The 17831-nt window shown below is 41.9% G+C and overlaps 1 protein-coding gene across 1 annotated transcript in view; it reads right to left on the reverse strand.

Annotated features, from left to right (window-relative positions):
- FNDC3B (fibronectin type III domain containing 3B) overlaps positions 1 to 17831 on the reverse strand; it is a 171717-nt gene that overhangs the window by 58534 nt on the left and 95352 nt on the right. The window contains exons 5-6 of the mRNA XM_057369416.1: positions 17502 to 17745; positions 16298 to 16579 (exon numbers count right to left, since the gene is read on the reverse strand). Coding sequence (XP_057225399.1) covers positions 16298 to 16579; positions 17502 to 17745 — 526 coding nt within the window. The remainder of the gene's footprint in view (positions 1 to 16297; positions 16580 to 17501; positions 17746 to 17831) is intronic.

Here is a 17831-nt window from a genome sequence, read left to right on the forward strand (position 1 = left end):
AAAAACAATCTCGAGGTAAAACATCAGCTTAGAGTAATGAGGTGACACAAAGCAGCTTTATTCCTTTTGGACGACAGCACAGAGAGGCCTCACTTTCCACTACAGTATTCTCTAATGGAAAACTAGGAACATATTTTCCTGGGGTTTTTTTCTTTATATTTTTCTTTTTTAAAATGTTAATGCAAAAAGTTTGCTCARCGAAGCAGAAGAACATATCTCACCTAAAGCAAAAATGAGCCAGACGTACTTGGCACAGGAAGCAAAAAACATTAATAAACAGGTGGGATCAGATCAACAGCTTTCACTAATGATTCCCCCAAAACCTGACCTACTTCTCGTAGCCCAAGAATGTGTCTTTATTTTTGTCTGTGACCTGCTTTAAAAAAGTACATCTTCTTTTTAAAAATTCCATGTGCTCGACTGCCAAAAAATAGAATTGGCTGGATGCTGGTGGCAGAATTCCAGTGTAAATGCCCATCTCTCCCTACAAGAATGCACCTTGGTGTGGAGTGGGAATGACAGATCTCCTGCTGCACACATTCCTGGATTCCTTTTAGTCTCAGCCACTTGGAAAAGAAAGGAGTAGTAATATTTCAGGAGACGTGGAGGATAGCAAGATTGTTTTTCTTGCATAGCAGATAACCCTCAGAGCACTATAAAGAGCACAAACTGGCAGGATTGAACCAGAATCAGATAATACTGACTTCAAAACKACACAGATGGACTAAAATGGCCAAGGAAAAGGCAGAGGTGCTGATCCAAGTGAAAATGTCAAAATTTGGGGTGTTTCAGAATTCAGGGTTCCTTTTGGCATCAGTAAAGAAGTTGAACTGTGCCAAAAAAAAGCCTGGAGCCAGATCTGCAAACTGTGGAGATCCTGCAGGCTTATCTCAAAGGGATCCTAATCAGAAGCAGCTTCTGCAGCTCAGAGTGCAACAAAAAAGCTGCTACTATTTTATCGAAAGTTTATGGTTATTATGTCACCCCTAATTACAACCCCCAGAAGCTGAGCGTGAATCATTCTCAACCTTAAATCCCAAACATGTGGACTGAATTTTCCTTCCTCTCTCTGCTTTCTAGAAAGGATGCTCTGTCGCACTGAGCAGGAGAGGAAAACAAACCCCAAAGCCCAAAGAAATCTCACTTCCCTCTCCCATGAAAGGTGACTGCTCTGCAGTTCAGGGCTCAGGGTTCAAACTGCTCCAGGCACAGGAACTCACTCCAAGACCTAAGGGAGGTGGGTACACCCAGCAAATAAATAATAATTTAAGTACTTCAAACTTGTCAATGAACAGTCCTACTCAGGAAATCTTTCCCACTGATGTCCCAGCTATGGATCTTGTCCACACAGAGAAGGCTCTGGGTACCAGATACAGAAGCCTGAGGTTATTACAGACACGTGGACATTTATGGGGTCAATATGGACATTTATGCCACCAGGTGTTTGCAYAGATAAGCTAGAGCTGGAAGAAGAGAAGTCGTCTTCACAGACTTTGGGGAGAGGGAGAGGGGCAATGGGGAACACAGAACAAATAATGCCCTGTGAAAATAAAGCAAATATTAAATTAAAGGCAGAAAGCAATAAATACCCCCAACTGATGTCTGTAATAAATTCAGTGAACTGCTCAGGCTGAAAGGGGACCTCAGGAGTGGTTATCAAGTATTACAGTATTTACAGTATTTCAAATACTTCCTTTCCCATTTCAAGAGCCATAAAAAAAGATCTCAGACTTCTATGGATAGCTGACTTCATTTCTGTAATAAACATAATTATTCACAGTCTCCTGAGCTAGACTAAGCTAAGGAGAACGAGACCAGTCCCAAATCCCTCCTCATAGGGACTGACCTGCCAACCTCACTCAAGAATCAACATCTTCCTTCTGAGCCAACAGAGAGCAGAAAGCTTTCTGCAATAGAGGATGAGAGAAAAGGAAAGAAACCATCTGATAATGTCCTGTCTGATAACACAGAGCTGCTGAAGGYTTTTCTCCAGGCTTTTCTCTCTGCTGTTACTCAGCAGTCACCGAGGGCTGTGTTCTAGATTAACTCACTGGAGCATTTGGGGACAAGGAGCATGAGCAACCCCCGGACACACAGATGGAAAACAGTGGTGGGAAAGTGGGGGAGAACAGCAGCAAGAAATGGGCAAGCCTTGATGCAAAACAGCAGATTCGGGTTCAAAAAATCTACCTAGAACTGCTCAGGAAAGGTGGTGGGTGGCTGAGCATGATTCACCTACCAAGGACTGATCATCCATGAAGAACAGACAGTCGATTTGCATTTCAGTCTCTGTCCCTTCCTCTCCCTCACCTGAATTGAACCCTGAATATCAGACAGGAAAGCTCTGGGGCTTGCAGGGACAGGCAGCAGGAGCTGCTTTCCCCAGTGCCATGGGGAACAGGAGCTCAGTCACWGTGAGGAAGAGCCCAACCCATACCTCAGGTCATTGTCCCATTTTAACTTTTCCTCCCAACATCTGTTCCCCACATCTGTCATGGCAAAACTCTTCCTCCTAGGAGGAAGCTGGGGGTGGGGATGAATTCCTCATGAATGCTCGATGGGGTCCTGTGAGGGACAGCACAAAACTCTGAGTTACCCAGTCAATCTCCCTGTCTGAGGGATRTTACAGCACTCCCAAGCTCCAGCATTAAACTCCAATTCCCAGGCTGTGGGTTCTTTGGATCCAATGTTTCACACTCATCTTTTATTGCAGAAAATCAAGCTGAAAGATCTGGACCACATCGAGGTTTGTGTCTCAGTCCTCTCTTTTTTTTTTTTTTTTTTTCAGAGTTTTGAATCATAAACAAAACTCCATAGATACAACCAGGAGTAAATGCCCCTAAAGATTAAGCACTTTCCCAGCAGCTGTTTGGTGCTAACAGGGTTTCAGTGTCAAGTCCTGCTGAACTAAAGCTTTTTATTCTGTGCTTCTGGTAGCCTGTGTCTATGTTCCTTTCTGCACGTACAGTACAAATATAATTTTCAGCTCTTTCCAACCATACTTTTGAACACCAAGCCCAGCTTTCAAAAAACGGAAAAAAGTCAGTTCAAGGTAAGCTTGAAGTTTCCATCAATAGTTTACATGTTTGCATGAACAGCAGCTGTGTATGCAAATGGTCTGAAATAGCTAAAATCTCTAAACTAATTAAGATTTTCCCATTGCAAATACACATTTTAGGTTTGTTCTGCATTCTTTCCTCCAAAGAGAGGAAAAGGTCCAGCTCAAGCCTTAGCTTCTGGCCACAGAAAGTATTTACTGTTTCAACAGCCTTTCCATTCCAAGGGAATGACATCAGCACCAGCACTTTGCAAACTTTTGAGTCTGATTCTCAAGCAGAGCTCCACGCTCACAGATATGCCAGTCATAACACGACATGCTTTCTGAGAATTTGTTCCAGATTTATCGGGGCTGTGACCGGCTTTAATGCTGGGAAAGATCTTTCATCAGTCACGTACAGCACAACCTACAGCCCCCGAGAAAATGAACTCTTCAAAACACAGCCCAGCTCCTCTGTGAGCTGCCTGCCGATGTCAAAGCTTCAGACAGCAAGAGGAACACATGCAGGCTTTCAGGGAATTGCAGAAATCTAAGTTAATAAACTCCCTGTACAWGAACAAACCTAAAGCTGCAGATGTCACGCAGCAGCTGAGTCACAGAAAGCAGGAGCACAGGGGATGTGACACAGCCAGAGTCCATCCTCCTACACTGAAACACCATCATCTGTGCCCAAAGCATTGCTCTGAGATGGCTCCTAGCCCATTCTTTAAGAATAAATGAAAATTAAATAAATTAACTCTGCCCCAGGATCATGGTAACCTGCAAACTTCTCAGATGGGTGAACTACCACAGCATCTTACTCCCCTCATTGCTGGGAAGATCATCTCCACTTTCCTGCTGCACCTGAAACTCCTTCCTTGACTCTTGGGGTTTGTAATCTACTATTCCTCCCAGAATTACCACATTATTTAAAAAAACCAGAAGGTTTGAGAACAACTAGCTGCAGTGCAGTACGTGGCTCTTGCCTTGATCAAAGTTTTTCCTTGAAGGCCATTTCAGAGCTCTCCTTCCCTGACCCATCAAGCACTCTCAACCCTATCAGAGCTTGATATGGACTATAATTTAATAAACCTCAATCCTTACTCCATCCTTCAAGTCCTTAATGAAAATATTGAATAAAATTAGACCTGGGACAAATTCCTGCCTAATCCAGTTTGATGCAGCTTTTCAGTCTGTCAGAAAGGCAGCCCAGCCCAGGGCAGGGTCATKGATAAACTGCCAGGCTGCTGCTGGCTGACAGATGTGACACTGGGAAAGGCAAATCCTGCATCACACATGGCACTTTACACAACTTTTCCCAGCACCACTTCCAAACTGGGCAAAAAAGGGAGCCCTTTGGAATAAAAAACTTGTGAAAAAAAMCCCAAATTTGTATTCGAAACAGTCAATCATACCATACTGAACCTGTAAAACACCATGGAMGATCATTAATTATGCCTACAAATTCCTGGAGATTTCTAAAGGTTAAATATTTCAAATTTCTGTTCATTACAAGGAAACTAATAAAGACCAATAATAAAACAGCTATGGCTCCCCTGACAAAGGTAGAGATTGAAATTATCCACRTTTAGATACAATTGTTAAGACATTCTAATTCTTTAAAAATTGCTGTGCATGAGTGTATCACAATTTTTCCATTTCTAAGTGCCTTCCCACTGCTGCTACACTTGAATTTATGCCTAGAAGTTTATCCCTCATTATTTGTCCTTAAAGACAAAATCATATATAAATAGCAAAAAAACCCCATCATTCCACTCCCTGAATAACTGAAGACAAACAGAACAAAAYCCCTGTATAAACTCCAGAAAATCACATTTTCAGAATGTAAAATCAAAAAAAAATCAAATCTCTAGTCATCCTGATTCACTGGGACAATAAAGCAAAGGATAACTGAAATGTTCTGCCTCCACATCACCGTGATTTAGGAATAAATTTAATCCCATTATTCAGAGATGTCCTGGCCATAACCCACATCTATTGACCTTCTAGTTTCACCTTGACTCTTCACTATCCTACTGTCCATGGGACAGGATACTCCAAAATATCTGGAAATTCACAGCTTATTCTTTAACCAAAGGTACTTGCTATCACATGGATAAGGTGCAGATGTGGAAGAATTCAGATGCACATAATGAAGTCACCTGGGCTAAAAAGTGTTTTAAAAATAAATGTAAGGGCACCCAATCCTCCCTGCCTCTCCATTATTGTTTGGATCTATATTTTTCATCGGGATGGAAGACAGAAAATAACATCAGTAGCAACCAACAAGGAAAATCAAATCCTGGATGCAAGGGACAAACGGAGGATAAGTGACACGTTGGGTTTGTTTTTCCTCTGCTTTTCRCAGCTACTGCTGGAAGACAGCAAAAACAACTCCTACTTCACTGGCTGAAGATCTGAGCGAGCTCCTACTGTGACCACGCAGTGGGTCCATCAGAAGGCAGCAAAGGGCTTTCTTAGTAAAACACAGCAGCCCCCTCTCCATCAGCTGTCTGACATCTCCAGCGGGCGCTTTGTGCATCTCCCAAAATCAGGGGATGGCCATGGCCAGCAGGGATTGAAGGAACCAAATTAAACAATGACATAACCACAGAACCCGAGCTGGATCGGCTGGAACAACAAACCACTCACACACAGCACCTCCTCTTGGAGCGCTCTCTTTTCATCCTTTCCACTTGCTTTATTTCTGTGTCAAAATATTTTTTCTTTTTATTTTCGGCAGCTTSCCTTTTGCTATTCTGTTACAGCAACTCCAACACTATGGGGGTTTGGGAAGACAGTAAGAGTTTTGCAGATAAACAAAGCAGTGTCCAGCCCTCCACCTTCTGGTCAAGGAGACTGAAAGTTCCTTCTAAAATGTTCTTGGAGCTCCTGACTCCCACTTTCCAGGTTTCCTCCTGGCTGATGTTTATTTTTCGCCACAAACTTTGCCAACAAACGCTAATCTTTTCCCAGGAACAACGGTGTTCTTCACTCTCCTCATCATTTTGTGCAATACTTGGGATCCATGGAATTTCCTAACCCTYAATCCCTTCCATTAATTTGGGTGCTGCTTCCTGCTTTGTCCCTCTCATTTCTCCTCCTGGGACCCCCTGCCTGGCCAGCCTTGGCCACACTCAAGGGCTGCTCTCTCCAGGCTGAGGAATTTGGCAATTTGAGGAATTCAGGATGAGATGGAACTCTGCAGAGCTGCACCTTGCTGTCACCAGCACCTCAGGTGACACGGCCATAAAATCTCCACAGGTTTCCCCAGCTCAGAGCAGGAACAGGGGATGGGCAGCAGCACAGCTGAGATATCCACATGTCTTAAGGTGTGAAACAGCAGCTCAGGAGAGTGTCTGATAGCACCTGTAAAATTACATCACCTGGTATTTACAGAGAGGAGATTTCCTCTCAGAAAGGTGCCAGGACTTAAGGGAGCCTGATTCTCACAGTCAGGCAAAGTGGGAGCCTGAGCACCACAAACAAGGACAGGGGAAGGAACCTCACAACTCCTCCTTGCACTGACAAAAAGCAGAGTTTGACAACACCAAGAATGAATCTTCTCTTCCCAACTGGGTCACTGACAGTGACTGCATCCCACCAAAGGCATGGCTCTGTCTGCTGGGACAGTCACACTGAGCACTGCACTCCCAAGAATTGAGGTGGAAATCACAATTCCTAATGAACACAGACTAACGAGCCTCCAGCCTGGCTTTTAAAATCCTCTGTCTGCTGCCTCATGCCAATGAGGAAATATTTCCCTCTGAAATACTATCCCCAGTGTAGGGGGACAATGGCAGCAGTATTGAACACAAAATAAAACTCCTTCTTGACGTTCAAAAATACCACCACAGGCAATTCTGGCCATAAAACCCTYTGCTAATCTGCCTGTTACACAATAAGAAAATTTTCCCCATCAAACACCAAACTAGCAAAATAACCTGCAGAACTGCATATTTGCACAGAAAAACAACCCTACAGCACAGCCAAAACAGACTCCATAGGAGCTCCAAACTTGCTGGGGATTAAACAGAGCACCTCAGCCAAAATTAACAACTTCCTTGGCAGCGACCCTCACAAAGCCACTGTGATTGCTGCAACAATAGGAACACTTCCCCCGTGCAGAGGAACAGCACTGCCCGTCACAAACTACAAAAAAAATTAAGAAAATAACCAACCACAAGCCAAATTTTGCCCTCAGCTACAACTCTTCAGCCTTGCTCGAATCAAAGAAACGACGCCTTCTTTAGATTTCATGGTGGGCAATGGGGAATGCTTTGGGATGCTGGGTTTTAGGAACAAACCCTGTTTCTGTCTCAAGAATAGAGTCAGAGCAAAGAAAGATATTCATCCTCTATGGGCAAGTAAGCAGGGAAAGCTTGCCCTAAAACAGGATCAAAGCAGAAAATGTGTCATCTTTTGTTCTTGATTTTGTCTAAACATTTACATTACAGCAGAAATTTTATTTCTATGCACTACTTGCACTATTTGCATATCTTTAAAAGATGTCAGATTCCACAGAAAAAAAAATTGTGGGCGTTTTAAATTTTTTTTTTAAATACAACCATTCCAAATTGTAATGCTAGAAAGGGAAAGATTTCTCATGGAGCCTGCCCTGGGATTTTTCAATGGTAACCTAGAGAGGGGCTGCAGTTACWATATTCTTTGAATGAACCCCAACCTAAGCTCTTCTGTTACCAATGTAAATTTCTGACCTATTTTTCCAGATGAAAACTAGGATACAATGAAATTGCAATGGGTGGTGGAGGAGATCACAGCAATCCCAGAAACCAAAGAACCTTTTTTTCTTTCTACTCAGCCCAGTAACCACAGCTCAGAGATGGAGGAAGGCAAAGAGCTTCCCCTCCTCTCTTTCAATCAACCCAAACACCTACAGATTGACAGCAGAACAGAAATAAATTCTCTTCCTTGTGACAGATGACAATCAACTGACTCAAGCAATCCCAGCCTAAATTGTTTTGCAGTCAAGWCTGAAGGATGAACTATGACTATGTGAGCTAGAATGATATTAAACAGAACATTTAATAAAGACTGGGGGCTAAATTTCTGAAATGCAGAAATCAAAAAGGCTGATGTAATCTTGTCTGTGCCCTCCCATGCCTGAGATGGGAAGAATGAACTCGAGAACATTTWAAAAACCTGATCTAAAATGTCTGTACAGCTTTCTGCTACGCAGCTGAAAGAACTGTATGGGATGAGGGCAAAATGCGATCTTGGATATTTGCACAAGCAGTTTCACCACTAAGAACCCTTCCAAATATTTAAAATATTTCACAGAAATATCCACCTGATTACTGCTAGCTGGGAAGGATTCAACAAAGCTACAGGAATTTCAACTCATTCTGGATTTCATTGCTGAGATGAAATTCGGGCACAAGTCACATGAAGCACAGTAAATCAAGGCAGCTGCTTCTAAGCACAGCTCCTTAGAGGGAAAAAAAAACCAAAAACAAAAAAGCAAGAAAAAAGCCAAACTCAAGCTTCAGGACAAAATCTTTTATAATAGACCTTGGAGAAAATTGAAATGACTGCTTTGTTTTCAAACAGTGTTTATCCTTTCTGCTAACTGCAACACTCAAGAGCATCACCCTGCATTCAGATTTTCCCACCCCTTACAAGGGGAGGTCGCAAAAAACTTTGGAAATCAAATTCCACCCCTTCCTCAGAAAAGTAACTGATRGGGTTTGAAGCACAGCCTAAGAGAGTTCAGTAAACAAATCCCATTAACTTCAGGGGGACATGAAATTTCATTTCACCACCTTTGCAAATCCAGCTGGAAATACAGATGGGCATTGTTCAGAACATCTGGCTATACAAATAAGTGTTGTTCATTAAATCATTAGACTTAAAYGTGCTTTATTTTTTATAGTCTGGAGGGAGGAAATGTTCTACCTCTTCCCTATAAATACCCTCTCTCCTTTTTGGCTCMAAGTCCCAGATATTGCCAAATAAGGGAAACCTTTGTTGGTGGTCCATGTTATCTCCTCCTGACTGGTGAGGCTACACACTGCTTATCTTGCTCTGAAGCTCTGAAATCTTGGTGTAACTCTTCTCCCTGACACAGAGGTTTAATCTGTGAGCATTTAAGCAGGATGAAATGTACTTTGTATGACTTTTTTTTTTCCTGTTAGGTGGGTACCTATAAATTATGTAAACTCCTAGGAAAAAGGTTCAGATTTCAGCCTTCTGGAGTGGACTRTCAGTTGCAGCAGAAGCTGCAAATTCTTGAGATAATATGAAGATCCTCWGGGGGAAGAGGCTGTGCCTTACATCATTCAGCACTGACTTCCTGATAAATGATGGAGCAGACAGCTTCTCCAGCTCGCCCTGCCAAGGAGATCCTGCTGGCAAAATCAGGCAGGGAGGGATAAAARCAGATGGGAATAAAAATATGAGAATCTACAGAAACTCATCAGGATTGGGGAAAACAGCTTTGGGGTGAAACCCCAGCCACTGCCAAAAGGGTTTTTAAGACCACAATCAGGTCCAGTGCGGGCCCTGGAGCCAGATTTCCCCACTCCTTACTAGAAATGTCCTACCCATTCCTCACTGGGCTGGGAGCTGTGCTTCTTGCACATGTAGGAAGGTCAGGGAGCTCCAAAGGAAGTTGATTTTGTCACAGCTGCTGTGAAGAGACTGCAAAATRTAACCAGAACTGTGCTGAGCCATTCTGCCCCATTTGTGCCTCAAAACAGACCATCAGAGCATCCCATAACCACGCTGCATCACCTGTATCCATGGCTACCCCCCTGTTCTCTCTGCATTTTCAGGTACAAAAAGTCTGAGGGAAACCAAGTTCGAGGCATTTCTATTCATCTTCAAAAACAGCTGACACTGAAGATGGGAGACTATTGTGCAATTAAATTAAGAGATGYTCCCACTTAGCTGATGAAGAGAATCTCTTATCTACAGCTTCTAGTGCTGGAATTATGAAGCTGGTTCTTTAGTCTTTCAAGATAAGTGCACAAAAATAGAATATATCTCCTCTCTCCCTGGTTCAGCCCTTCCCAGCTCGTGGAACTCCGTGCTAACAAAGCAGTGTGGTGTGAAAGAAGGTGGGAATGCCACACCATTCAGGCTTCCCATAAACTTTGGGTTTGCTCCTGGACACACCAGGAAAATACCTCTGTGTTCGTGACCTGTCACATGCAGACAAGACTTCACAGGCTTGCAAATTCCTGGAAATTATTCTGCACCAGGGAGCTTCTGGGAAAGAGTTGGTCAAGATGCCTGAGGAGGAAGCACCCACAGGCAAAAAGCAAAGCTCAAAGCAAAACCCTGCTGGGTTTGGAACTGGGCAAGGCTGTGGCAGAGGCAGGGAGTCACTGGCACGGGGTGTGGGTTTGCTTTCCATCACCATTTCTGATATTCAGCTTTTACCTTTCTCCTTCAAAGCCCTGTGATATAAGTTAAACTTCAAGACAGCAGAGGAAGCAGAGATTTGTTTCCCTCCCTCGACACAGTGATGCTGGATAAACATTTATTTCAGCCATCCATTTTGCTGAAGAAAAGTCACAAATTAAGCCTGGTCTAGATAAATTCTTTCAGGCACACAGACTGACATGAACTTGGTCACGTACTCTACCTGAACCCTGCAATATGTTTCCAATACACCCACCAGTCCATACAAAGCTCACTTAAGTGGTTATTTACGTGACTATTAGGCAAAATGTCACTTGGTGACAATCTGTGTGGCCCAGCTRATGGAGCTCAGTGTGGTACACAAAGGTGTATCTGACACTCAGAYGCCAGAACCAACAACTCACAGACTATTATTTTAGAGAAAATGCCAAAAAAAAAAACCCAACTGTTGAAGAGGCAGGCATATTTCCAAACAGAAACAAAAAAAAGCACAAGCTCAGTCATGATGTGGGAGATAAGGTCAAGGCACGAGAATATCACACTGGAAATTCCGGGTGTCGCAAATCAACGGCGGTTACTCAAGTTCAGACTATTCCCTAATTAATGCATCCCATTTCCTCTTACAGGAAAACAGCACAGAACACACAAACCCTATTTCTAATCAGATGTAAGTCTGAAGAATTCAGCCAAGTARCATTAATGGCTAAAACTATTAAAAAAATTGCAGTAGGAACAGAAACACCATTTAAATTTCATATGTGATGCTGATCAATGCTCACAAGATTCAACACATCTCTGATTCCACTAAATAYTATTTTTCACATTGCATTATTTGCTATAATACTAAAACTCACTTGGTCTGAAAGATGTATTTTACTCTTCAGAGTGTTTTTTTCCATGTTATTATTAAAATCAGTGTGTCAGTTTTGACAGGTTGTTTTCAGGAGACAATCTTATTGAAACTCCTTATTTTATAGAAGCAAACACATTTAGGGACATCAGAGAAGCTGCATTAAGAGGGAGGAATTTTGTATGGCAGCAGAAAAAAAACCTCTATGACCAATTTTGYCCACACTGATAAAACAAAACTCTATTAGTATGTACCAAATCATCAATTTCTGGCTAAAAGAGCATAAAATTTACATGTATTGCTAGTATTTCTCATCCTCTTTGCTTACATGGACCAAAAGTGATGAAACTACTCTTTAAAGCTTTTAAATCTATAGGATATACGGGCACAGATAAATGTATGACTCAATAAGCAAAATGGATTCAGGACCAAAATAGAAAAGAATTGACAGGATCTAGAATGAGTAAGAAGAGGAACTTCGCCTGGTTCCTGTCTGCACTGAATCACAGCTCTTTCAATTTCCCTTTAATTCACAGGCTCTGGATTAAAACAACAACAACTTGATACAGTTAAATAAAAATAGAAAAAAACCTACGTTTTTCCTAAGTATATTTAAATGTTACACAGAAGATTCAAAGAGAACAGGATGGGGCTACACCAAGAATGCTCAGCTCTGGTTTTTCAGACGTCACCCACCCTGCATCACTTCTTAGCAGCTTGCAGAGCACATCCCACACCACCCAAGGGCACCTGGGGGTATTTCTTCACCTCAGAACTTCTGCTTTGATGATTTAAGCACTTATTTTAAAACGTTTTCAAAATAAAATCACCATTGTCAGAAATTCCTCTTGCCAAACCCATTTTCCATGTATTCCCAACTCATTTCCCTCAMAGAAATGAGCACACAGAGCTAGGCACATCTCCTGAGAAATTTCCATCAGCARTGCAGGCAGGAGTTTGAAGCTGTGATTTTCACCTTTGGGAATAGCTGGAGGCTACTTCAGTGCACAAAATCAGATTTACAAAACCTTCACAAGAGCAAAGCAACATCTGAGTTTTTAAGCTGGTTGTACTCATACAATGGTTCTACAGAAGTTTATGGTTGTACTCAACGGTTCTACAGAAGTTTAGGATCTATCAATATCCTACAACAACTCTCTGAACTATTAGTTGATTTTAATTGTTAATTAGTTGATGTTAATTGTAAATTGTAAATTAATTGTAAATTAATTGTAAATTAATTAGTTTGATTTTTTAGTTTTTTCCTCCCTTCTCCACGTGTAAAGCACAGAAAGCAGCTGCTCGGAGCAGGCAAGTGCACACCAAGTCAGCATTCCTCACCTTGAAAGCAAATCTGSTTCTCAAAACTGAGCTAGACAAGTTCACAGACAAGAGGTGAGCAAGTGAGCACCCAAAGAATGGGCAGGGCTTGACCCTCCCTGGTGCCTGGCAGGTCTGGATGCTGGTGGAGGAGCCAGGAGAGGTGTGTGGGATGTGCTCAGGCTTCCAGGCTCCCCCACCAGCATCATCTTCATCACACTGCTGGGCTATATGGGCCCTGTTCTGATGCTGTTTAAGACCAAATCTTCTTAAATTAGAACAAAAAAAATATTCAGGAACACTTTTATAAAGGTGCATATGCCAGCTCAGAGCTGCTCCTGCCCAGGGTGGGTCTGTTTGTTCTCCCAGCTCCCACACAGGATGCACTCCACAAATCCATTGCCTGCTTCCCACTTTCACCAAGCTGAAGTGTTTTAGTTTTTGCTATCTCAGGCTCTTCAGACCTCAGTAAAGCTTAAAACCTTTTTTCATCTCATTTGCCAAGAGGAAAAAAAAAAGTTTTACTAGGGAATAGGCGAAAACATTGTAAGAATACTCAAAACTCCTTATGTTCCCACAGTGCTTGCAGAAATTCTCCAAGTACCAGATCACTGCATGACCAAGGAGGGAACCACTGAGTGCACAAGAAGGAAGTGACTCAGACAGAAATTCATAAAGGACAGCATGAATGGRACAGGATTTCCTCTTACAGCTCTTTTTACATGGCAAGGCTGCTTCATGAAAAAAAAAAAACCAAACAAAAACCAACCCACAAAAAAAACCCAACCCTGCTCTCCCTCTTCTCCCATTCAGTTTTTAAAACAGCTCTGCAGAAACACTGTAGTGTGGATTTTAAATCAGAATCCTTACATCATGCATCCAAGCCTCCTGCCTGAACAAGACACCATCCATCATCCTACCAGAAACACTCAGAATTGCTAAAATTTCTGTCAATTATAAGCCATCCGTTTCCTTTTTTTTTTTGCCTTAAAACAGCCTATTTCCAACACAACTAGAAATCTTTATTTACAAGTGCACCACCCAGCATAACATGATGCTGTCAATGGAAAAGGTCAGAATTGCACTTAGATCCCTAATCTGAAACTGTAAATTTCCCCTAAAAAGAGGATGTTGCTATGCTATAGAACCACCCTGGGATAAGGGTGCATTACAGAAGCACAAACTTATTTTTAATTTTTTACAGAGCACAGACAGAGGTGCACAGGTTGGATCCACAACTGAAGATGTGACAAAAGCACTCCAGATTTTTACTTAATTTACTTAATTTCAGTACTGATCACATTCACTATTGATGATTTATCACCCCACTCCTTCCAYCAGTGATGAAGCAGATTTTTGGGGAACTCTTCCTTCTTTCAATATTGGAAGGAAGCTGTACGTTATTGAATTTTCCTGGAGCACTTACTCAAATTTCATGGGCATAATATATGAAATGAGTATAGATTTAGATGGAAAAAGTACATTTTTTTTAGTTAAATACCACATGTACTGCGATTTTTCAAGGCAAAGGGTAGAGTTATCCTTGCAATGTATGCTGGACATTTTCTTCAATATTATTCATAGGATCCCAGAATGAAAAGTTGAAATGAAAGGGTTGAAAGACACCTTTAAGATCATGYACTTCCAACCCCCACAGCCAAATATGGAATCATATGCTATCAAGCACATCACAATCCCAATTAAAAAATTCATGCAAATAAAGCCCTCAGCTCCAGCTCTCCCCTTCACCTTAYTCCAAGTTTTACTGCAAATTTATACATTCCTACTTGCCTCTTAAAGAGCTTTTTGGTTAAGTGGTTTTCTAAATAAAGACTTCTCCACAGATTTTATACATATACATACACATTTTTATATATTTATGTATCTAAAAATAGGTTTTCCGGGCTATTCTGCAATTTTGGAAGCAGCCACATGGCACCATCAAGTTTTTAACTATTAGCAGGCTTGAACAGACACACACACATCCACAAAACCTGAAAGTTTAAATCCTTTTGCTATTTGTTGCTTCTGACACAATMATTTTCCTGGCTATTCTAAACAGACTCAGCAGTGTAAATCAAATTAACAACTGTGCCCAGAAWGCTGTTAACTCTAACCCCAATAACCTGTATGGCCATGTTAGTCAGGTATTCACCAATAAAYCCCCAAATAATTGAAGAAGAAACAGAGAAGGTCAATATAAAGCAGCAGCTATTATTAGAAGCTTGTAAATACCTAGTGGGAGCTTATTTTAGGGGGCTGCTTGGTGWGAGCTTTGAAGAAACCTCTGTGGCYCTTCTGTARAAATTTGTATATACAAATRCATGTGYGACTAAAATAACACATTTTGATGCCAAAAATCTCACATTTAAGCCCACAGTTACGTTTTGTTTTTTTTTCTTTTAGTATGAATAAAATTCTCCTATTCCAAGGCACCAAATCAGACAAACACAAGGGCTGCAGGAAACCCTTAGACAAGATGCTTTTAAATGATTTTAGATTATTTCAGGAGTGATCTGCCAGTACCCACTGAACCTATATGGTATGAATATTGTTTATTCACACACGTGCTTCAAACACCTCAGGTATTCCACCCCAGACAAACACCTAAACATAAATAAGAACACTAAAGTTCACATAAGCTGATTGGCAAGAAATAACTAGAAAATCTAAAGCACTGATTCATTTTCTTGGATTACAGCATTCCCAAATACAGTTCCTTGCTAATTCTAAAGACCCTGAAGCACGTCTGCAAATCCTCATTCCTTACCATGCCAGCAGCATTTTCCCCCACTCTTTGCCTATTGATACAGTTAATTTTCATATAGATTTCTTTTCAGTCCAGAGCCATATAAATATACACTATGGATAGATAATGAAAAAACCTATTTTATATGCATAACTTCACTCAGGAAATTTCAGAGTATGCTCCATTATAAATATCCTTACACATACTGGGTGTAAGTTTGGTTACTACATCACAGTTTAAGGCAGCTGCTGCTGTAGCACTCAGCAGAGACAGGCAGAGAGAAAAGCAGGTTTACAAGGGATTGTAACAAACTATTAAACTAAATTTAGGTAGAACTAGGATGTGTGCAGAATGGCTTGTAATAAATGAGATTTGATTAAAGCAACACATTGGGTTGTTCATGTAAAGTTTTAAATTTTAAAATGGCAAGTCTCTGAAAACTGAAGACTCAGAATGACTTGACTACTATTTCCAATGGCTAGCATTAARGAATTTCTTCTCAGTTTTCTTTGTTTTCAGCTAATATAACTTACACTAAAAAGAACTCTTGGTTTTTCAGCTATCACCTCCAAACTTTGTAGTAACTTTACTAGGTTTACCTAGCACCCAATAGTCAGATTTGGTTAAAGATATGGTTGAAGATTTTTGCCAAGTGCCAAGACGCCTCTCCGAAAAGCAAGATAAAACTAAAACCTTGCCCATAAAATGCATTTCTGCTTCCAACAGATAAAAAGGGAATGGTGCTGCATCTACCAAGGGAGTATTTAGGAAAGCTGGGGAGGCACTGGGCTCACCTTGCAAAACAAACCCAGCTCAGCCAGCCCAGCGCTCGTGTTTAAGTTTGCAACGCCGCCTCGACGCGCGGGTGGGAGCGTTTCTTGGCACACAGAGCGTGTCACGAGCCGGACAGGGGGCAATAAAAATCAATTAAAAATAAACAAAACCCTCTTTTTACCATGTGGGTCTTGCTCACTGGACTTTGGGCTGCTCCTGGCTCTGCGCTCGGGTTTCTTGAGGGTTGGGGCGCCGCTGCCACTGGTGGCCCCGTTGTGGCTCTTGGCGTAACCGTTGTACACCGTGGTGCAGCTGCCCAGGTGACTCTTGTAGATGGACGAGGGAGGGCTGTTGAGGCGGTTCTGGCGGTCAATCTGCCTGTCTTTCAGTTTCTTGTGCTGTGGTTTGCTGTACTGATCTTCCCTGGTGATGTAGCTGGACATCCCGTATAGTGGTATGATTTCTGAAACGGAACGGTTCACCCGTGTTAATTTAGAGATACAAAAATCACCGAGTTTTTTTTTTCCCCCTGCCAATCTCCAAATGAAATTACATCAGATGTTTCTGGAGATTTTTTTGAGAAAACACTATTCTGCAATTTTTTTGTATTAACTCTGCTCCTTTGACAATAGAATTTTACTTTGGATGGGYGTGTAAAATACAGCAATTAGGGTGATAGTTTTCCCCCTTCTTTTCAGTCTTTGAATTTCAGGGACACRGATTTCAAGCAAAAATCCAGGGGGAATTGAACTTTTGGAAAAAGCCTCCATAAGTTCAGAGCAATTTAGCATTTTCTTCCTCAGGGCCTGACTGGACAGAACAAGCTGAGATGTGCTGGTTTCAAGCTGACAACCCTGATTACATGCAATTTAATTCCCCAGTACAAATAGACTTTACAATCATGTCAGTTGTGCTGCCTAAGGAGAGAAGAAGTGTAACATGAAGTAGAAGCTTTGGGAATTAAAACTACCTAAAGAAAGTTTGAGAATTATCATAAATATCACGTGCACTCTTCAGATACACTTCATTAAATGCAATCCCCACTTCCCCCCTCCAAGGATGACTCTATCTTGAACTAATCAGGTCAGCTTGCAGGAATCACAGTATTTCCTGCTTTTCTCTATASTTCAATCCTCCTTTTTGTGCTTTGCTTTGATTGTGAACCTTGAACATATTCATGCCCAAAACAGTTTTGTGTTTGTTGGCAAAATAAAAGTTGATACTCTGGATAGTTACAGCCCCACTGCTCTGGATATAAAAGGGGGCTCCATCTATGAAACAAAGCCACTGTGCAAGTTCTCCACTTCACTCCTACTCTTGGTTCCCCCAGCCCTTAAAACTTGCTGAACAGAAGCATGAAAGGCCATCCCTTCCTCCCAGCTCACCTTGCTCTCCGTATATTGTTGGGGGAAGATGATGCTGCGGGAAGAACTGTGGTGGCATGTCCCCAGGTCCAGTGACAGGAGGGTAGAAGGCCGTGTGGGAGTTGTGGATGAAGTGGGGATGGTGTGCCAGGTAGGGGGGTAAGTGATGGGTTGGTGAGATGGCCGAGGGGTAACTGGGAGGGAAACACTCCGGAGACTGCGGCGTCACCACCACCCTCCGAACGCCCGTGTTGTCCTCGATCACCTGGGGAGAGAGGCAGCCAAAGGAGCACGTCAGGAACAGCAGGAACATGCACACCTTGAAAACAGAACAGCTGGACCAGGCACACC

Source organism: Malurus melanocephalus, unplaced genomic scaffold (genome assembly GCF_030028575.1).
Source record: "Malurus melanocephalus ecotype Western Australia unplaced genomic scaffold, MMel_1.1 scaffold_108, whole genome shotgun sequence".
NCBI classification, from domain to species: Eukaryota; Metazoa; Chordata; class Aves; order Passeriformes; family Maluridae; genus Malurus; species Malurus melanocephalus.